The sequence below is a fragment of the Solanum verrucosum genome, unplaced genomic scaffold, assembly GCF_900185275.1.
Source record: "Solanum verrucosum unplaced genomic scaffold, falcon-dt-bn FXZP01000207.1, whole genome shotgun sequence".
NCBI lineage: Eukaryota > Viridiplantae > Streptophyta > Magnoliopsida > Solanales > Solanaceae > Solanum > Solanum verrucosum.
In genome coordinates this window covers 3,852,327-3,876,065 of record NW_026019996.1, presented here as the reverse complement: position 1 = coordinate 3,876,065, position 23,739 = coordinate 3,852,327, and the positions used below count along the sequence as shown (strand labels likewise).

Genomic DNA, 23,739 nt, shown 5'->3' with positions numbered 1-23,739 from the left:
AAGAATATAAGTAAAGAGAATGCATACACTTACTATAAATATATATAAAAAAAAAAAAAAACTTGAAAGAGTGTGAAGATCTTTGTCCAAGAAGGCAAGAACTATAGAAAGAGAGAAATTAGATGATAACAAAGTACTGTTACCAAAAACTAACACAATTGTCAAATCTCAAAAGAAACCTAACATGGCTATTATGTATAGTTGAGTGTTATCAAACATTTAATTTTTGGGAATTTTACGCAAATTCTATAGTATTAAAAGCTAATTATATCTTATTTTTAAAAAAAAAATTATTAATTCCTTAAATTTGGTTGAAGTCGGATACATCACATCTCGGTTTTGAGTACATCACTCAACATCCCAATACATCACGTAAAGTGATGTCTCCGACCAATAAAATAATGTATATGACTGATACATCGCGTAAAATGATATATCTGATAATATGAGAGAGTAGAGATTTCTTTTTAAAATGATAGAGAATTTAAGAGAATATGATAAAAATCTGTTGTGTATTTAAGCAATTTTTCCTTGTTTTTTACCTCTTTGAGGACCAACGACGATTCGTTCTCTTTTATCTTTTCACACAATTATATTTTTTCATGTGTTCTAATAAGTAAATTATCATTAAGTGAACTCTGTATAAAAATCATATTATAGTGGATTATGTTAATGCTATTGAATGTCAAATTTCTGGCAAAATATTTCTTCATGATATGCCACTAATTTATCATTTCAATTAGGTTCAGCGAACAGAAGGTTATCCTCTAGTAATATAACAAAATGATAAGATCATATATGAAAATATTAAATTTTTGACATGTTTGTTATATATATATATATATATATCGAACCATATAATTTAAATTTACTCTGTTAAAAGAAAACATAATTGTGGTGGCTAATGCAATGCAATTACTTGTCGAATTTGTGGTCAAATATTTTGTCATATTGTTCCACTACTGTATAATTTGGATCAGGTTCATCACGAGAAGATTATACTCTAACAATACAACGAAATAATAAGAGCATATATACATGAATATATTCATGTAATTTATTTTTTATTTTGTTTAATTATTTGATTTTATTTGCCTGATTAATTTTGATCTATGTCGAGTAGGCATTTATTTGTTTACCTCTTTTAGGGTCGATTACAATTCGTTCTCTTTTATTCTTTCCTCGCAATAATATCTTTTCATGAGTTTTAGTAAGTAAATTATCATTAAATGTAACTCTATATAAAAATTAACTTAGTTAAGAGAAAACATAATCATAATAGCTTATATTAATGCAATTGAATATTTTTGAATTTGTGACTATGTATTTCTTCATGATGTGTCACTATATTATTTCAATCAGGTTCATTAAAGAGAAGGTTATCCTCTGGTAATTATATAACAAACAGGTAAGATCATACATGAAAATATTATTTTTAGCATGTGCGTGCACGTGTAAATCGAATAAAGTAGCTTAAATCAGCTCAGTTAAAAGAAAGCATAATTATAATGGCTAATGTTAATGCAATTACTTGTCAAATTGTGGCTAAATATTTCATCATGGTGTACTACTGCTTTATAATTTTGATCAGATCCAACAACGAGAAAGTTATGTTTTAAGAATACAATGAAATAATAAGACCACACATAAATATATTAATGTGATTTGTTTTTTTATTTTGTATAATTATTTGATATTTGTTAATTACTTTGTTGGTTTTAAAAGAGAAGAAATTATAGGAAAAGAATAAAATACAATTTTTTTTAAAAAAAAAAACTTATGAACTGTAGTTGAAATATTGATATATTTGTACTTCCATCTAAGAATACAATTTAGAATAAAACTACTAACTTCTTAACCTAAAATTAAGCAAAAAAATCTGCTGAAAATATCAAACTCCTAAAGTCTATAAAATACTATTTATTCAAAATTCAAATAGAATTCAATTCCTAATTAAAAGGGCTAACTAATTAACTAGGTTTATTTTAATAAAATTACGGCAACAAAAATTTTACAATTCTAAAATAAATATTCAACTCTTCTCCGTGCTTTAGGAATTGTAAAATTTTGGTCTTGTATCTTGGGATCTCCATACTTGATAATCAAAAGTGACCTTGTGAATAATTTTGTAGAATCATTTTGTGCTTGTAGTGAACTAAATTCACTTCTCGTCTTGAATGCAACCTTAAGTACTAAATCTTTTTGACATATATTCCTGCTTCGTTTGCATCTTGAATTTAAGCTTACCCATTTTATTTTCTGAAACATAAATAACTCGATCCTTCATTTCTCCAATTTCATTAGGAATATTGAAAGCTCTTTTAAACCTAGCAAGTTCACATTTTGCTTTTACTTTTTCAATTGGAAGATCATCTTCAAATTTTTCCAACTTATAATCTTTTTCAAGTTCTACATAAACATCGGAGGATCTTAAGTACCTGAATCTGCATCATAAAAAGATGGAGGTCGAATGACATCAATACATTGAATGTACGAGTATGTAATATAGCTAAAGTGAAATAACTGATTGAAAGGACTACGATAGATATAAATATATACTCAACTGAATGTAAATAAATAAAAGAGTGAAATCATTTAAAATTTCCAAAATACTTACTCATCTATGAACTCAACATATTAAGTGATATGATAAACTACACTTTTAACTCTATTTTGGAGATTCTCTAACCGACAACCATCACTATGAGCAACGTGATGATACAACATCTCGACCACACTGCAGAACTGTCCTATACCTTGCCGGAATATAGAACACCTCAATTAAGTGGATCCACTAAAGCTCTGCTCGAAAGCAATAAGGTGTCGTCTAAAAAGTACAATCTTTTACCCATGTTAGCTACATGGTTCATGAGGAATGTGAGTTGTCCAAAGTCATCTCCATATTTGTGCTCAATACTACTCCCAATAAATATATACTCATGTTCAAATGTATAAAACATACTCTTTCTCAATTTGAGGTAATTGCTCAAAATATCTTCTTAAAAAAGGTAACTACTCTGAAATATCTCTGAATTCATTAACTCATTTAGAAATCAAAATTTCTTTTTTCTCAATGTAAAAAGTGATACATTTGGAAATACTTAGTTCTCTTATACTCTTACTCAAATCATGTTTAAAACTCTTTACCAAAACTCATCTTGCTTTCTCAGAAAATCAGTTTAAGACAAAAATGTTTGCTTGAAAAGATTCTAAAAAATTATAACTCAAAATATGGTTCATGCTGAATATAGACATGAACAAATCAACTCAAGGATCTCAATAACAATATAGCAAACTCAATACTCAGAAATCAAGAACTCAGAACTCAACGATACTACTTATCTCAGGAATACTCAAAATCCAAGATAAAATTTTAGATTATTCTTTTACTGTATTTAGATAGATGTAGGGTGTGAGGACGAACTCAGCCCATCACTATGATAGCCTTACATATCTGGAAGAACAAAGTTCTTGAAGAAGTTTTGAAGAAAACCCTAATTTATTTTGAGCTTGAGGAAGAACATTAGCTTTCTTTGAGGAAACCTTTGAGCTTGGAATCTTGGGGCTTGATCTTGAGAGAAGAAACTCTTTTATGAAGTTCCTAGAACGGAAAAACTTGGGAAATCTTGGATGAAAAGTTTCTCTTTATATCTTGAATTTTTTACATGAAGACTTTAGGGTTCTTGATGGAGAAGAGGAACCCTAGGTGAGTTTTAAGAGAATATCTAAATAATTGAATGTTTAGATTGATGGTTTTGATAGGAAAACTTGTTAGTTGGATGATATACTTCGTTAAAACAGCCAAAAACCACTTAGAATAGGGCTAAAAAGCTTGGAAAAGGACTAAAATAACCCTAAAACACGTGCAGAAAATTTACGGTCCATGTAAAATTCTATCATTCATAGTGTCAGTCGTAGAATATTGATTGTCTGGGCTTCACTATAACGGACATAACTTTTTACTCCGAACTCGGGATGAGGCTAACTTGGTGGCGTTGAAAAGAGGACTCATAGACCATTAATTTGATAGGTCATGAGCCACCTAAGTATAATTCATTATATGTTGAGAGATATGATATTTTGAAGTTGACCTAAGTATAATCTTATCTCAAAACTTAATCGGTAAGCTTTCAACTCAACTTTGTCTTAGAGGATTCTTGTGACCTAAATTCATCTCCAAATTTATTCCACACTAAATAATTGACCTTAACACTTAAGCATAATTTAAGAACCACCTGGCACAACTTTATACATAAATGAAAAATAATTTGGATCTTAACTTAAAAAAAATTGGGGTGTAACAGATTTGCACATTTTACTGCTCTTCAATGTAATATTAAAGGTAAAATTCATATTATATAGTGAATACATACTTATCTCATCCTTATCCTTTTACTGATATTAATTTTGATCGTAACTACGTCTATATGGCGAAATTTATGATGAACTTATATGCGAAGCATCATGACTTCACATATGCATTGCTTCACAACATTCTTCCTATCTTACTTACATCCAATGAAATGGTCAAACTATGGGTGCTAATAAAGACGACTACTCATTCAGTTGGGATGACAAGAGATCTAAAACCAATAATATCCTCTCAACGATTGTGCTGTAAAATATGGACTTTCCAGGCTTTTGAACCAAGCTGAGGAGCAATGAGAGCTACGTGGAATAAGCCTAAGAAGGGGCGGTCCTACGGTAAATCATCTTTTCTTTGCTGATGACTCTTTTTTATTTTGTTCAGCTAATACTCAAAGTGCCATAAAAATTTCTGAAATTCTAAGAACTTATGAACTTTGCTCAGGACAGAAAATTAATTTTGAAAAATCAGCAATATATTTTTGCAAAAATACTACCGAGGAAGAAAAAGATAATATTATAGCGGAGATAGGACAAATACATAGAGATAACTTGGGACTTTATCTAGGATTACCTGCGGTAGTTGAAAGATCAAAGAAGAAAATGCTTGAGTTTATCAAAGAGCGAGTTAAAACTAAGATAAAGGGTTGGAAGAGTAGTTTTTTAAGCCCTGCAGGAAAGAAGTCATGCTTAAGTCAGTACTTTCCTCTATTCCTTCATATGCATTATCATGTTTTCAATTTCCAGATAACTTAGGAAAGGAGATTACTACCATTTTTTCTGACTTTTGGTGGGGGGAAAATGAGGGGAAAAGGAAAATGCACTACGAAAAATGGCAAAAACTTTGTGAGGCAAAGTCCCTAGGGGGTCTTGGTTTTCGAGATCTGAAACTTTTTAACAAGGCCCTATTGGCAAAACTTGCGTGGAGGATTTTAACCCAAGAGGATTCTTTGCTTCATAGGATGCTAAAAGAAGTATTTTCCGAATACCTCTTTGCTAAGAGCAGGATGTCCCTCAACAAGTTTTTGGATTTGGAAAAGTATTATATATGTGGGGATGAGATTTGTTGCAACAAGGAATTCGATGGAGAGTAGGAGATGGAGAGAACATTAAGGTTTGGAGTGATCCTTGGATTCCTAATTCGACCGGTTTCAAACCCCTACAAGGACATACACAAATAAATCCACAGTTGAGGGTAAGCGACCTTATAGATGAACACCATCATATATGGAATATCCAAGATCTTCATCACCATTTTTGCCCATATCAACTCTATTTTGTCTATCCTAATATCTAGCACTGGAAATTCTGATAAAGTTATTTGGCATTACACAAATTCAGGAAAGTACGAGGTAAGATCTAGTTATCATCTAGCGAAAAGAGTAGCTAATAGTACTGACCCTAGAACTGAAAAACCTCAAGCCAGTGGTCAATCTTTCCCAAAATCCTTTTGGACTTCCTTATGGTCACTTAAGATTAAAAACAAATACAAACATTTCCTTTGAAAATGCATTCTTAATGTCCTTCCTATAAGTGCAAATATTTCTAAGAGATTGCATCAAAATTGTGATGTTTGTAGGGTCTGTGGATTAGAAACTGAAACGGTTGATCATATGTTTTTCAGTTGCCCAAAAGCACAACTAGTATGGAAGTTGGCCCCAATTAATTGGCCTAATGTAGAAAATGTTATGAATTTTGCAATATGGTGGAATGACTTATTTTGTAATACATGCCAATATCCAGAATCCATTGAACTACTAAGATTAAGTGTCTCTTTTTTATGGCAAATGCGGAAGCGAGAAATTCATTATGCTTTAATGGTGGTACATATGAACCTAATGACGTAGTTAATAAGGCATTATTTGATTTTCATGAATATGACGATGTTGTGAAAAATTCGGCAGTTGTGAATCCTATACCAAACAAGATTTATGATGTAACTATTACTTTGGCCTGAGATGGGATTGTTGTTTTCACAGATGCAGGTCTACAAAGGGAGAAGGGAAAAGCAAGCATCGGAATGGCGGCTATAGATAGTTGTGGTCATTTACTTCATGCCTTTGGTACCCCTATTCAATTTGTAGGGAAGGCCATAATTGCTGAAGCATTAGCAGCTCGAGAAGCTGTGGAAAGAGCATTACAAAAGGGTTGGTCAAAGGTCCACATACTGTCAGATGCAAAGAATGTCATACAAATGTTGCAAAAGAATTTGATAACATCTTGGGAAATAGAAACCATTTGCGAGGATGTCTGGCGATTGATGAAGTCTTTTGAAGAAATCAAGATTATATATATTCCTCGAACATGGAATGTATTAGCCCATAATCTAGCAAAAATTTCTATTTCATGTATAAATAGGACTTCTTGGGATTCTGCCTTCTCAAGTTGTGTTGTAATGGATGCAATGGTGTCTTATAGACATCTAAAACATGTTTAAAGTAACACAATAAAGTGTTTTCCTGAATAAATAAAAAAAGTAATGCTGTCTGTTAAATAGGAAGAGATCCAATGGTTAATTACTTACTTCTAGTAGAGTGATACCGAAGAATGTGTTTTCCTTCTTTTTATAAGCATTAAATGCATGCATCTTAATTAGAAATTGTTTGTAACATAAAATGCTTATGGATACAAATTACATCACGCTTCATTTCGCTAATTGGCTATGATAAGACCCAATCCAGACGTGGAGAAGATTGAAGGAAAGGCGCATAATGCAACTTAAATTAAATAGGATTTGCTTATTAACTTAAATTAAATATACTTTTGAATTTTATTTAAATTTTTAAGGACAAGAAAAAAAGTGAAAAGTCAAATCAATTAAAATTTCAATTGGCTACTAAACTTTTTTTCCCCTTAATTTTTTAAGTTACTAGTCTCTAATTTATGATAATTTAATAGATAATATTATTTTTGAATTATTTGTAAAGTAAAAGATTGTTAATTATGAATTAGAAGTTAATTAGGAGCTTTTTTTAAAATATAATTTGGGGGGATCGAACCCTGCACAGCTGGTCACAAAGGCAACAAAAACCATTGGGCTGACAAACTTTATTGTTCAAGGGTGTCCAAAATGACTTATTTAATCATCTAAAATTATATATACGATATAATTTTCCGATAAAGAGTGTCAAGTCTAATTGGACACCCTCAGCCTAGTGTAGCTCCACCCATGCCTAGAGGATTATAACTTGAATGGTGCAAATTATTGAATGAATGAACGTTATGCTCAACAATTTGTAATCAAGACGATCATCCACTTATTTTTTCTTAATTTGTTTGTATTATTTATTAACAAGTCCAACATTTAAATCATCCCTTAATCTTAATAGTGATAATTTTGAAAAACTTTGATTTTCTTAACAAAACGTAAAGTCTATGTCGTAAAATAGAATGTAGAGACATTGATGCTTGATTAATTCATGAAACATCATTTAGTTGGGAAGTCAACGGAAGATGCACGCTATTGTCGGATGACAATTTGAAATGTTGTAATTTATGTCAAATTTTTTTAAAAAAAATTGCGTAGTTATCAAGAAAAAAATTATTCATCAATTTAATAAGATCATTTAAGACCGCGCAAAGCATGGGCAAATTACATAGTTGATATATAAAATACAAAATTTCAACTGACTAAAAGAATGTATAATATAAAGTATGTAATTCATTAGTGAAGAAATCAAAATATAAATAAACATAAGAATTAGTCAAATTTAATATATATATATATATATATTGTGTAAATTTTTAATAGAAAAATATGAAGAATTGTCATGAAAATGATGAAAATAAGGAATAGGAAAGGTTGTGAATGTTATTATACATTGTATTAAAATAATGTGAATATACATAGATGTGAAAAGTGAAGTATAAAAAAAATTTAAAGAAATACTTTTGTCATTTCACCTATTTTATCCTAGCATTACTATTCCACATAAGGAGATGAATAACTTATCTCAATACTAATTACTAATTTTGAGATAAATTATTCCGGACTTGCCAACCAAACAACAAATTAAGTGGCACCATAGTTTAATCCCAAAATATTTGGTGTTATCCTTAACACCAAACGACCCCTAAAACTTCTTTTCTTTTCCCCTTTCATCTTGATTAAATACAAAATAATGCCCCTTTTAAAATTAAAGATACTTAAAATAACATTCGTCCTAGAACATATAAAAAATAAAAATAAAATGAAATGCCAAAATATAAACACCCACTATGCATATCTTACATAAACTCTCAATATAAATTATTTTTTTTGAAACTCATTTGATTGCCTCGAAAATCATGGTACTCATCCCCGCTAATCATAAATCACCCATAGAAAAAATAGATAAATTCCACAAAATGACCAGAAGAGTCGTTAGACTGGAAGCAAAAAATCCAGTTTTAGCAGCTAGAAAAGGACAATAATCCATGGAAAAAAATAAATCCAAGGGATGTTTGAATAAATTAGTTAGGCTACCAGCAGACGAAAGCATTTAACAGGTCCCTCTATTTCATTTGATATTTACATATTATGGAATATAAAATTAGCCATAGGAATTAATAAAGTTTGCAGCCTAGAAATGTCCTCCAAATGGCAGCAATTTAAGACTTTTGCTTTCCCCATCAACTAGCCATCTAACTATTACCTACAGAAGATTACAAGTAGAAAAAGTCATGAAGAGTTCATGACTTTTTTCCCCTTGGCAGAATATAGAAAGTTTCTTTAACTAACAACTTAAATATTACCTAGTCATGAAATAGCAACGCGTACAAGCATGAATGAACTCATAGTCTCCTCAGTATATCCCCCAACTGGGAATTTGCTGGAAGCACTTATTCATATCTCTAACGAAGTATTTTCAATGGAAAAGCTTCCATTTGTACAGATGAAAAACATTTCAAGTATGGTAAGAAGGATCAAGATTCTTACTTCATTGTTTGAAGAAATTCAAGAAACATCATCCGCTGCACGACTTCCACCATCTTCCATCCTCTGCTTGGCTGAACTTTCATGTGTCATACAAAAGGTAAAGCTGCTCATTGAAATTTGCAAAGAGGGAAGCTCTTTGTGGAACCTCATGCAAACAGAATTGATTTCCAACCAATTTCATGCACTCATCAAGGAGATGGACAACGCACTTGATATTTTACCTCTGAGGTTGCTTAATGTGACTGTTGACACCAAGGAGCAAGTGGAGCTACTTCACAAGCAGGCGAAAAGGGCTGATTTGTTCATTGATCCCCGAGACATTCAGAAAAGGGAAGAGATTCTGCAGTTGATGGCTACTAACTGTGATAGGAAAAGCAAGAACAGAGGCCTCATTGACTTTGAGAGAGTGAAACAGAGTTTCAATAGCATTGGTTTGACAACCTCATTGGACTATGAGGAAGAGATCTCAAAATTAGAGACACAAGCTGAGAAACAGGCAGGCACGGGTGGTCTTATCGCTGTCTCGAATATCAACAGCCTAATATCCTTGATCTCCTTGTCAAAAACTGCAATTTTGGAAGAAGAACACCTTATGAATAAGCAAAATTTGAAGCAGACCGTATCGATAAATGTTCTTCCTGATCAATCCTCGTCGTGTTATTCACTGGTTTCCGACATCCCTGATGAATTACGCTGCCCAATTTCACTTGACTTGATAAGGGATCCCGTGATAGTAGCATCAGGGCATACTTATGATCGAAATTCAATCGCTCAGTGGATAAATTCAGGGCACCACACATGTCCAAAAAGTGGGCAGAGGCTCATACATATGGCCCTAATTCCCAACTATGCACTGAAAAGTCTAATACAACAATGGTGCGAAGACAACAACATCCCAATAACAGAATTCAAATCAACTCCTTCAGATTCAGAGAGTAGCAGTAGTAAGATTAAGAAATATGACAAGGCGCTTGACTACATTTCTGCTACTAAAGCTTCCACGGATGCTGTCAAAATGACCGCAGAGTTTTTAGTTGGGAAACTGGCAACAGGGTCTCCAGATATACAGAGACAGGCAGCATATGAGCTAAGATTGCTCGCGAAATCTGGCATGGACAATCGCAGGATCATAGCTGAGTCTGGAGCTATTCCATTTCTGATGACTCTGCTAGGTTCCCGCGATCCAAGAATCCAGGAGAATGCAGTCACAGCCTTACTCAACCTCTCAATACATGAGAATAACAAGATCCTGATTATGTCTGCTGGTGCTATCGACAGCTTAATTGGAGTTCTCCAATCTGGGAAAACAATGGAAGCAAGAGGAAATGCAGCAGCAGCAATCTTCAGCTTGTCTGTAATAGACGAATACAAGGTAATCATTGGGGCACGTACCAAAGCCATTCCAGCTTTGGTTGGACTTCTAAAAGACGGAACTACAGCAGGGAAAAGGGATGCCGCTATAGCACTCTTTAATCTTGCGGTCTATGATGCCAATAGGCAAAGTATAGTGCTAGCAGGAGCTGTTCCCCTACTCATTGATCTTCTCATGGACGACAAGGCTGGTATAACTGATGATTCCTTGGCGGTTCTTGCCCTCGTCTTGGGCTGCAACGAAGGGCTACAAGCATTAAGAAAGAGTAGGATCTTTGTGCCTCTTCTTGTTGATCTATTGAGATTTGGATCTTCAAAAGGGAAGGATCATTCGATAACACTTCTGCTAGGACTCTGCAAGGATAGTGGAGAGGAGATAGCGGGAAGATTATTGATGAATCCAAGAAGTATTCCTTCTCTCCAGAGCTTGGCTGCTGATGGCTCTCTGAGAGCTCGAAGAAAGGCTGATGCTCTCCTAAGACTACTTAATAGATGCTGCTTTCAATCTCAGTAAGCCTGACAGATTAGAGAAATGAATACACTGTTAGATGAAAATACTTTTCACCTTAGTTTATTGTTATTCAACCTTTATCCATTCACCTTCAACCTGATAACATCCAATCAAGTTGTAAAACCATTTTTCATTAAAGCAACATTGAAATGCAAATTACTATGAGTCAGTATATAGTTTCAGCTTTTGCTCCATCAAAAACCTTCTGATATGACTATAAAAAAAAGAAGAGAAAATCAAGGGGGGGAATTTTTCACCATATATTGACCCTGAGTTTGTCAGATCAGAAAGCATATTCAGCAAAAGCACTGTCAAAGTGCAAACGATAGTAAGATGAGAATACTCAAATGGAGATTAGACAATAGAACTTTTGATCAAAAGTTCAAAATATAATTGCTTTAGCATTAGTAACCAGAAAGGCAATCATGATAAGAATAGCGAGTAAAATGCTTCTCTCCAACTTCGACTCCCGATAGAAACAGCTTCGTCTCTGGCCAACATAATCTATGACAATGCATTGTTCACATTTCACACACTAATTAGACCTTTGCCGTGGAAAGAAAAATCTGCAATTTCTTTCATATTTTAGTTGCCTTGCTCTCTTTTTCCTCGAAAGATAGCACTGCAACTTCAGTCCAAAGAGAAGAGGTTATTCCCAACTCCCATCAACCTAGAAACATAAAAGTAAACATAGATCCACGAGCATATATCTTTCATAGAATCGATCTTGTTACAGAAATCAAGAAGTATACAACAATGACCAGGAAACCTGGAGTGGAACTCAATTATTCACATTTATACAGGGGAAAAAAGGAAAGAAAATATACAACTGTGGTATTGAGAGTTGTAAAATTGTGCTTGCACATGATTTACAACTAAATTACAAACAGCCTCAATCACTTTGTTATTATATGGCATTAAGACTCATTATCACAAAACTGATGCAGAGTCGAGTGGTTCAACTTTTGTTCAACCAAGCCTGAACCAGTTACAAGCCCCAGTTGTGAACCATGATTCACAAAAGTGGGTAGGTATCTGTCAATCCTACTATAACACCACCAATTCCAACTGAACATGGTTGCCCATTATCTTGTAGTTCCAAAACCAGCTTCCAGACTCCATCAACTTATTCTCAATAGGTTTAAGTTCAACAGCTAACCCTGAACAACAGGAACACAATTAGTAAATAAAACTCAGTATTTTCAACCGAAAAAAATGGACACTAAACATAAGCCAGTCGGTATCAAACTTTACCAACACAGTAGCAGTAATTACATTTATACAGGTATGTACACAAAAATGTGTCAACGGAAGGACTATATAAGAAAGAAAAGATTTTTTATCATTAACATTTAAACATTGAATGCACCCAAGAACAGATCACGTTTCCAACTTCTCTATAGATGGGAATCCCTCACCCAATTGGAAGTCAGAAGGTTTTCTGGGAAGTGGACTAAATATATATCACTAAGATCATTTTCCAACTGAAGCATACGGCCCCAGGAAATTTGCATTTATTCAAGGTGTCTTTCTCAAACCCTCTCAAGACTTACCTTTATTTACCCCACATGTGCTTGCATCTATTACTGATTTCAGGCCTTATAGAACCTAGGTACACATACACTGCCAGGATGACCTTTATTTACCCCATATTTTTGTGCTTGAGAATGTATGTATACTAATATCTGTATATACAATATAATTACTACTACTATGTTAGTAAAGTTTGGTACACGTACCTGGGTTCTACAAGACCTTTCGGTAATAAATGCAGGTTCATACATACTCTTGTCAGCTTTCACCAGTGCAACATCTTTTCTAATAGTCTAACAAATACCTCACTAAGATGCTTATGTGAAAAGATGCAAAGAATAACTCTATTGACAATAGTATGTCCAAATTACTTTTTAAGTGTCCAGAAGCGCAATACCTAAAACCTGTATTAGAAGGCTGGTTTGGTTTGGTTTATCAAAACTGGTTTTTGATTATTTAAAAAGTGATAAAGTAGAAAATTGGTTAAACATGGTTAGTTATTAAAGTGATTTTTGTTCAATAGCATGACAAAGTTTAATGCCACCATTAATAAATATGAAATGCCTCTGCAAAATGCATCTAACAAAATAATGAACGAGTAAAACAAGCATATATTAGATCAAATGTTCTAGAAACCTGAATCTCCAGTTGTTATCTTCATTTTGTAACCATCTGGAACTTCAAAAACATGATTACCCTGCATTCAGAAAAAACAAGATAAAGGAACATTTCAGCATCTGATAAAATAAAACAAAAAAGCACAGTAACAGGATTTTCAATAGGGCAGGATTCATGAATAATGAGTCATGTAAGCCATATAGTTCAAGTTCCTTTTAACAGAAACACCAAATCATGGTAGCATGACCAAAGTTAATCATCAGCATAAGTGATATTATCTTGCCCTTTTAGTTTTTTTATTTACTTTCAACAAACCCTCCCTCTTCCAAGGGCAATCTGGGACAGAAAACTATAACATACAACTTAACAGAGTCATATTTGCATAAGTTGGTGATAACGTAACTCCCAAAGTACAACAAGAATTCACAACTACATTTTTTCATGTTCAAATGCTAATCATATAATCTAAAGTCAAGCAAACCTGCAATATAACATCCACTGCTTCAAATTCTGCATTTCCATGAAGTATCACCTTTACTGCCTCAAACCGCTGCACATCGTGCTTCCAGTATAAATTTTCTCTTGCATTCCAATCAATTCCATCATTCAATATCTTGACATTCTCCAGCTTACATCTCCCACACCTACATAAAGGATTTTATCATTAAATGTACATCTTCCAAACTAGTAAATTCAAGAATCAAACAACCAGGTGGACTTCATTACCTTTTTCCATAATGAAGAACGGTTTCACCATTTTCATCAATCCTTGGAGAACCTAGAACATTCTCAGCTAAAATGATCAAACTCCCATCAAGCTGAAAAACAAAGCCAAGCAAATTGGTCATAACGAGCAGAAAAGTATGACCTGCAGGGGGAACCAAGAATCCTAACCTGCACATCTCTCCACAAGAATTCAGCAACCTCTATTTGCAACTCTGAACCCCTAGAGATAGAACCTCGATGGAACTAAGAGAGACAAAGCAAAAGAAAAGGTTACAACTTTCAGGATAGTAAAGCATGCCAGACTGGAATAATGTAAATTGATTAATTATGCTACTAGCATTTTGACGAAGGTAGACGATGGCCAGGGAAGAAACAGTAGTATGTCCAATGATAAATAAGGACTAGATATCATTTTTCAAGGCCAATTTTCAAATCATAGTCACAGCTTTATGCTCTGGAGGTTCCAGGGAAAAATTCCAGATATGAGGGAGAACTGAAGTAAATTAAAACAATGCAAGTCAATGAAACACTTTAACAGAAAGGCAATTGCTGGATTACCTTCTGTCTGGTTACTTCCCAAAGGGGGCCTAGAGCAGGATGGAGAAAAATTAGAAATGGAGGCCCAGAGTCAACATACTTTTCATTACCTTCAATCTGTAGATATATATAAAAAGAGTATAAAGAAGTGTACTAACTTCAGAAGAAACAGGTGCTCTGAGGAATCAGACTGGAATAAATTGCTCACTAATGAACACACTAACCAAGTTCAAGTAACTAGATAATAGTACTCCAAGAGGTACGCACACAAATGCCGAAAGTTTAGCCCAAGAATATACCTTTGGAAGTTTGATCTCACAGTGAGAAAGAATATCATAGGCATTACGCATTATATCCAATAGCGATCCATCTGGAGTCTGCAAAGAACAATTTCGATTCCAATGAGTTATAGTAGTACTTCTGATCTCATCTAATTTCTGAAAAAGTAAACACAGCCATTAAATTACAGATTCACCAAAACTGTGATGTTAGACTTTGGGATTTGACTCTCATTACCAGAAATGTAAATCCATTATTTTCTTTTCCCTCAGCTGCAAATAACCTCAAATAGTTGATAAAGAGTAAATTGTTTTCAGCCTCATTTCCTTTGATTTGAACATTTCTTCTTTGGAGTGTCCATAATTATTTGTTACTTCACTAAAAGAAAAACTATTTTATACACATTGAGTGAATCAAATATTTTAAGTTGACGTTTTGACATAGATATTTTTACAAATCAAACTTCCAAACAGTCTTTGTAATCAACTACAAATACTCAGTTTTTTCAACTTAAACCAAATATTGTTCAAACGGGCATAAACAATCTTAATCATTTGAAACCCAAAATGAACAACAAAAAGTGCAATGGCTGTTGATAATATCAATTATCAACAATTAACAAGTTAGTAGTCAAGCATTTAATAGAGTACAACACATGCAATCTTTGCCTGAAAATATTCAGCGCAATAGTGTTGTCTTGAAAGAGATTGCAGATATGGCATATTCGTGTTCTGTTAATTTTGTCAGCTTATTTATTTATGTTACTTAGACCAAATATGTGAAGATACTTCAGTTATTGCATGGCCGCAAACTTAAACTGATGACCTCTGCCTGCTCTACATTGTTAGATTGTGTGATCATTACATCTACAAGCTTACAGTTTATATCACATTTCAATTGTGGTAAAACAAAACTTAAACTGTTAGACAAGGGACGCTGTTGTTTATTGTTTTAGGTCAAGAATTTGCTTATCAGGGAAAACATGCTGCATGTTCCGGATTACTCAAAGAAGCTACTAAATTATGTAGAACCTGGTGAAGCGACGTGTCACCCTGTCTACGTTTCTTCTTGGCAGATGATGTCACCTTCTTTCTTTCATTGTATACAATAAAAGTATCTAGTTCATCTGCAATATAAGCAACATTAGTTCATTCAAAACTGCATCAAGCCTGGTTTATGATAAATGCAAAAATAAACTTCACTCAAAATAGCTGTGTTAGACCTTCGACACCATCATAACATTGAGATGAGAATGTATTGAAAAAGTTGTCAGCAAGGTTTTGCATTGTGCATTCAAGACGGCCACCTCGGACACTGGAATAGAAAGTAAAATGCTTGGTATCAGTAAAGAATTAGCATATCTGAATTATTGTTAATGAACTGAGAACTCGGTCAAATACGAAGCTACTGCAGGAAACAATTGATAATACAATGGGAAAACTTCCAAACGCAAGGATAAAAACTTCACATAGTCAAAAGTTAAAAAAGGTAACTACATCCAAGAAAGAAAGCTAAGTAGATACTTCTTTCGGAACCATGGATCCATGGATAGAACCACTATACAACTGATAGTCGGCCATAGATTAGGCAATGTTTCTTGAGGACCCATTTCAGCCTTTTCCTTGAGTGCTTTAAACAGTGCAGTCATTTCAAATTTTCTTTTCAGTTCAAAATTACCAGTTTTTAGAGTGTTTTTGAAGTTGATGACTAAACTTTTAAATAACTTCTAGTCATCCTCAAAATTTTTGATTGTTTTTTGAGCTATGCTTCAATTTTCATTTTTTGGAAAGTGTGACAGTGATGGCAGTTTGTCTTGAACCTAAAACTTCAAACAAAAAGATAATGATTTGACATGGCACTATAACAATTTAAAGTTTACTAGAGGAGCTATATATATTCATGAGAGCAAACTGATGTTGCAGAAGAGAATTACTATTATTAAATTACTAGAGAACTACATAGAGACTTTACAACTCCCTATTCTTTCAAAAGGAAGTGGTGGCACGAACCAACTGGAAACTACCAGAGACAAACCTTTTTTTCACAGCAGATTTATACCCAAGGCACATGTGATGTCCCATCAAGAATAAACTATAGGAAGGGTTATATATGTGACACAATCATCTTTTTGAAGTCCAGCAGTTCAGAACATGGTGCTAGTCCAGTAAATCATAAGGAGCATACGTCAAAGTTATTAGTCAAACAAAATTCAATATACTAACTTTTCCCTCAGATATTTCGCAAGTAACTATTTTTTTTAATATAGTGTAACATGCTACTGACACTAGCTTTATTGTGAGGATAACTAGAATCCTTAGGTCCTCCAATTTTCATTAAAATATTGATCGCTTAAAGTGACGTATTTTTACATAGGAATTGTACAAAATTCTGACCAAGGTATTGCAATATTAATGGGAAGAGAAAATAGATATTATGCTAGGTGTAAAAGAATAGAAATTACTCCTTCGTTTCAATTTGTTTTGATTTGGCACGGAGTTTAAGAAAGTAAAGAATGTGGGTGAGCTGGAATTATTTCATGCGGGAAGCATTTTTAATCTTTATGGTCAATATATTCTAAGTGAAAAACAGAATGGTGAGCTGGAAGTTATAACAAACCAAGATACTTTCATATCTGGTGTTCAATGCATTTTTTGTATTCATGGAATCTATCAGCAATAAATTTGACAATCAGCACATGTCCCAATCAAGAAAGACAAAGAGGCTTTTAGAGTAGCTTACACACCCAGAAGATGTATATCTTACCTATGCTTGCTTCTGAACTGGTCCACAAATGTGATTTCCTTTTTCACATTAAGCACCATTCCAGGCAAACTAGTCTCATCATTACTTGAAGCAACAAGCTCAGCAGAGGGCAAATCAACATATAGAATGTTTGTATTGGCAGGAAATTCGTCCTGTACACTTAACAAAGGACGAAAATACGGAATAAGAATTTTCTACAGTGTTAAGAGTAATTATAATAAGATCATCATGACCATGGATAGTTGGACAGAAGGATAAAAAAGTAATGATAAAACTGTGCTTATAGTTACAAACAAAGAGGCCAGCTTTACACCTTATACAAGAAATAGTGCGTTCAAATAAGAATGACACCTTTTTATTGGAAACATTTCAACTTTACACTTCGCATTTTACCCTTAATGGCATGCTTTTGCAGTCACAAAAATCTAATGGCATGTTTAAAACTACAAGCAAGTCTTTTTTAAACTCCTTGTCCAATCAAACACTGCCACATAAATTGAAATGGAGGGAATATCATGTAAGCATCAACTAAGAAGTGAGGCAACAACACTGGAATGGAAGGTTGGAAAAGTTAATCCAAAAGGATAAGACATTTCATCTAGACAGACGAAAGGTGTTCTGAGTCTTCACTCTTATGCACCACAGGTGCCCTAGAATCAACCCAATGGACATCAAGAGAACTACCATAGTGACAAGTCCTCCACACATGCAATAAGAGTCTTGATGCAGTAATAAATTCTCAAGTTTAATATCATCAACATAAAATTAGTTTCTACACTTCCAGAAAAGCAACTGAGAGCATAAGGTAATTTTTAGGCACACCTTAATTTGAATTTTTGCATCAGAATTGGATTCTGTTTGACTCTACTTGATTGCCAAAAGGTCTTCATTCTTATTATGTACATGCATCACCAACCTCAGATCATGGACCATAATGTCAGGTTCAGGGAAATTTATAGCATCAACAATTAAAAGCTATTTAGAAAAGTTGATTCCGGAAGCTACAAATGGCAGCATCAATTTGTAGTAGGAAATTCCTAGTGTCAGCTGGTACTCTCAAGAGACTACATACAAGGTCATTCAGAATGCTAAAGCTACTGTCACAAGCAGAAACTCGTTTTGATACATTTTTTGATGTCATCATTTTAAAACTCGTGAATGGACGATGAGCTGACCAAAGGATCCAATTAAAGGAATCATTCGAATTTGAATAAGAAATGACATAGAGTACCTGTAAGAAGAAAGGGGATTATCTGTCATCCCAAACTTGTCAAACTCGGTATATTCTATGCAGGATATACCACAAGTCCATTTCCCCTCAAGATTCTTCTTCTCAATAAGAACATTTATGCCTTCAGTAGCACCAGCATTTCGCTTACACGAAGCAAAGCCCAGTTTCTGGAAATTTTGGATATGACCACAAATATAATAAGTAAATAACAGTACGATTCCAGTCTAGAGCAAGAAAGAAATAAGGCATAAGGTCAACATGGCTAGGCCAAAATATACTCTTATCCTGGCTTCTCCAAGCAGAGCAAGTTACTTAATAAACATATCTTGTGTTCCATAAACTGTTCCTGCTAATCCAATATTTAAGAATATTGATTTCTCCCAGGGTGAGGGAGGCACTAATATCATGAACTAAATGGATTCATATTTGCCTAATCAGCAAGTCCTATTTGATCTCCTCCCGACTGTCGAAATTGGGTGATCCAGGAATATCAAGAATAGATTGCAGTCAAATCCAATTCTCCAATTATCTACTGTCCAGACTGCATGGTTTTTTAAAATAACTGACATGGTATAATTCCATACCTTTCCTTGACGCAAACCAATTCCAGCTAAAGCCAAAAGAGTCACATCTGTCGCTGCCACAACATTACTGCATAGTCAAGAATGTCAACCATATTCAAGACATAGATTATACCACAATTGCTCTTTTTATTCTAATTAGTAATTATTTTAAAACACAGTTAAAAATTTGAAGTTAACCTGACTTGTCGCACGGTTGCACCTCGTCTTCCATGATCATGAAACCACTGGAAAACACCTTCATTATAAGCAAGTTTCCAGATCACCCCATGACCACCTGGCTTGCATACAGGTTTGAATGGTCTACCAGCCAACCACTGCCCATCTTCTGCACTAACAGCTGGAACAAGAGGCTAGCAATTGACAAGTAAATCACCAAATGAACAGATTATGTAATATATATAAGAACACACATCAAATCATGGAGTCATAGGAACGGAAAGCATTCAAATTTTTACCTGCTCGAAAAGTTTAAACTTTGATCTTCCCCTTCCAAACCAGCGGAGTTCCTCACAGAGTGTGGTGACACGCTCATGATTGCTTTTTGCTGCACTTGTCATGATTGCAACTGGAGTGATGCATTGTTTTCCGTATAACTTGAAATACAGGTACTCCCTAGCCTTACAGTAGTTAAAGGATATCATCATCTCTGTTGTGATTTGGTTTAGAACACTATGAATGCAGAAACAAATCACTTGATAAGGGTATTTCGATTACCTGAAGATCTCTTATAAGACCTTCTAATAGAGTACGCCCACAGTATGGAAGCATTGCAGCTGGAAGACATTCACCTGAGTTTGAGTCAACCAAACCCAGCCTGTCTGCCGAGCCACCAAGAGGATATATTTCACCCATGTTTGGCAAACCCTTCAAAAGAGTTAAACAGTGAGTAGATCAATACCAGCTTACATGTATTGACATCTGTAAAATATAGCATTGACTAACTTCGATTCCCCATATAGCTGCTTGAGATGCATATTCTAAATCATGAGAAAGATCAAGCACATTTGGAGGATGAATTTCTGTTATGTCACGCTTGAGAGAACTATTTGAGTTATGGGACAGACACGGTCGTTCAAAAGTTGACTGAGCAAGAAGCTCAAGGACCATGATTTGATACCTGCAGCAAGAACTTTGTATTTCATTAGCACGAGTGGCTTGAAAAGCTCTGGACCTATCAATAAATAGATCAATGATGGGAAGGTTTGATAACAAAATTATTTTTGAAACAAAATAAAAGAAAATCATTTTTTATGATTTTCTAAAGATCCTCGTGTACAAAGCTTAAAGGAGAACTTATAAAGTTGAATACATTTGGTGAAAAATATCAGAGTATGAAGGCTCAGCAAGTATTAGATGAAATGAAGGGGATACAGCATAAGGAAACTAACATTTACGGGTAAAAGAAACACTCAACTCTGCATATCCAAAAAGTTGGAGGTACTTAAGTAGACATATCAGAGTATGACAGCTCAGCACATATTAAATGAGATGAAGCGAATATAGCATAAGGAAACTAACATTTACTTTTTAAAATAAACACTAAACTCTTTGCGCTCCAGAAAGTTGTAGGTACTTAAGTAGCCTTATACAATTTATGCTATCTCAAATTTGTCCACAAAAATCAGTAACTGAACCACCTAGAAAAGGAATTTACTTTTGAACACTTGGTGTTATCTCAAGTTTGTCCACAAAAATCAGTAACTGAACCACCTAGTAAAAGGAATTTACTTTTGAACACTTGGTGTTCTTCCATTATATTATTTAAGCACTTCGAAAAACTGGATTGGACAGCAACCATTTTAATTATATTACATCAAATTCTGCAAAAGTATTAGGCAAGTTTGAGTGATTTCCATATGCTCATTAATAATAAGTACTATCTTTGCGGTTGCATAATAATAGATAGTAAGGTTTTAAATTCTTAAATGATGGTGGTGTCCGGGTCAGCTTGCACGTCTACCCCCACCAGCACAAAGGTACGTGATCCACCAAGATTCAGGTAGAATGGAAGAAATAACCTAGTTTTTTTTCCTCTGCTGGGATTTGAAGTAGAGACCCCATGGTTCTCCCCCACTTCATTAAGGAAGTAACTTAACTTGTTTATTTACGAGCTTCAAATTTTAGTTTATAACGCCCTTACTCACTAGGAAAATGCAAACTTGTTATCTCCTTTCATTGTACTTACTGTCACTGTTCAGGCACTCACCTATTATACTCTAGTGAAGGATCTCAAAAGTCTGGATACAAACTTGTATGTCAGCGTCCAAGGTTCAGCTTGTTGAAATTAATAAGTAACAGAAGAAATTAAGTCCAATGGGAGCAAACATAGAGAACTAACCCTATTATTCCTCCAATGCAATCATAAAACCGCTCGACCTCTGCAATAATTTTCAACATTGACCTCAATGCCTCAAGCTCTTCAATTCCAAGGCCATAACCATTAACATCATGGCGACCAATACCCTCATTTACATCCCAATTGTCAATCATCTCCGCCAAAGCATAAAAAGCACTCTTCAGTGAACTTCTTGTGGCGTCAAACTCTGTACAAACATCACCAAAAACATGCTGTTGTCCGGCAGCAACCACGCATTTGAGCAAAAACACTTCATACTTATCCAAATGCAAAGTGTCCAAAACCCTAGAAAACGAATTCTTATGCGAATAAAAAAAGGAATTTACACGACTATCAGAGTCAATCACTCTGATTCTGTCCTTCAAATTAGTACAATTATCAAGCTTCGATTTCAAATCTTTTAACCTGGCGATTTCTTTGTGAAAATCAAAGTCAGGTGCTGGTGGCACGTACTCTACAGGCGCGGTGGTAACGCGCGTGAGTCGAACTAAAGGACGCGAGTATTGAAATGGTGATGAAAACAGAGAAGAGGAAGATGTAGAGGGTAGAGGCTTCGTTACATAATTAAGAGAAGAGTCTCTATAAGAGTTGAAGAAGAAAAGTGAATTTGTATATTTTGAGGTGAAAGTGAAAAGAAGGTTGTTGTGCTGCTGAAGCACTGGCGTCGAGGACGCCATTGGAGAGGGATAGAGAGTAAGCAGTTCAAGGGAGATTTGAATTTGTAAGGGAAAAGAGAGGGGATAAGGGGAGATTCGGAAAGCATATGCCCGGGGGGAAATGAAGGATATTTAAAGCAAAGGAGCCAAACGTCACAACAATGTCCAAATAACCGTCGGAAGCCTCATCATCAACATCTTCTGCCTCATTTTCATTGGTTGCTCGTATTTTCCTTCGTTTTTTTTTTTTTTTTTTTTTCATGTGTTTTTGGGTCTTAATTTTCTTTCACCACATTCATCATTTTTAACTTAGTTTGGTATTTATTTAAGAAAAAAATTACATAGCAAAGCAAAATATACTCCCTCCATTTAAAAAAGAATGTCTTAGCTTGACTTGAAACGGAGTTTTAAAAAAAAAGAAATTTTTTTAATCTTGTGGTTCTAAATTAAAGTTACGTTAAATGTACCTTGTAGCCTTAAACATATCATGTGGAAAGTTGAAATTAAAGAGTTGTCAAAAAAGAAAAGGGGTCATTCTTTTTTAAACAGAATAAAAAGAAAATGAAGCTATTCTTTTTGAAACAGGGGGAGTATATAACTATAATTTAATAAAATTCTAATTCGCAGCTATCATAGCTCGAGTTGATTTACGAAATTTCATTGTCAACCATAGAGAAAGCTTCGAAGGTTAAGTTCAAATTACGGATTCATGAAATTGTTGCTAAAATTAATGGGTGATATTTTGAAAAATTGGATATATTATGAGGATTTGATATCTCTAATTTGGGGATTTTTTGTTTAAATGTGAGAACTTTTCAAGGAATTAAACACACACATATATGTAGGGATTAATAGAATCAAACCGCGAACCGCACAAATCAACAAATCGAGTCTAACCAAAAAAACCCAACTAGTGAATTGGTTCGATTTGATTTGGTATTTTAAAAACCCTGACTATAAATTGTTTGATTTGGTATTAACTAAAAAACAACTCAAGATCAACCAACCCGACTATAAATGGTTTGATTAGGTTTCTCATTTTCTAAATTTTAATTTAATTATATATATATACACATATACTCGTTTAGGATAAACAAAGCCTAACTCAACTAATTTATATAAAAAGTTGCAAATTATTGACTTTAGGTTAAAGATTTTCAATTCCTCTTGAGCTCTTCATTTTCAAGTTATTAAGGCACATCTTTAGTTCCTCATTCAGTTCCTCGCAACTCAGTTTAAGTTTGGGCAAGTATTGTAACATCTCGCCCTAGAAAGAGCTAAATATAGAAAG

General features: G+C 34.1%; 2 protein-coding genes across 2 annotated transcripts; one reads left to right on the top strand and one right to left on the bottom strand.

Annotated features, from left to right (window-relative positions):
* The first annotated feature begins 9,128 nt into the window (after positions 1-9,128).
* On the top strand, positions 9,129-11,195 carry LOC125819249 (U-box domain-containing protein 1-like). Its single transcript, XM_049498717.1, has one exon. It carries the CDS (start codon positions 9,129-9,131, stop codon positions 11,166-11,168), a length of 2,040 nt encoding a protein of 679 aa, XP_049354674.1. The 3' UTR covers positions 11,169-11,195.
* A 756-nt stretch (positions 11,196-11,951) lies between these two features.
* On the bottom strand, positions 11,952-22,559 carry LOC125819244 (UTP--glucose-1-phosphate uridylyltransferase 3, chloroplastic). The gene is made up of 17 exons (XM_049498712.1): positions 21,775-22,559; positions 20,379-20,553; positions 20,151-20,300; positions 19,892-20,053; positions 19,614-19,786; positions 19,437-19,503; positions 18,853-19,019; positions 17,622-17,780; positions 16,081-16,172; positions 15,890-15,984; positions 14,879-14,956; positions 14,601-14,696; positions 14,211-14,285; positions 14,043-14,134; positions 13,798-13,960; positions 13,335-13,395; positions 11,952-12,325 (listed from the first exon to the last, which is right to left on the bottom strand). Exons 1-17 carry the CDS (start codon positions 22,467-22,469, stop codon positions 12,213-12,215), a joined length of 2,613 nt encoding a protein of 870 aa, XP_049354669.1. The 5' UTR covers positions 22,470-22,559; the 3' UTR covers positions 11,952-12,212.
* Positions 22,560-23,739: the final 1,180 nt, after the last annotated feature.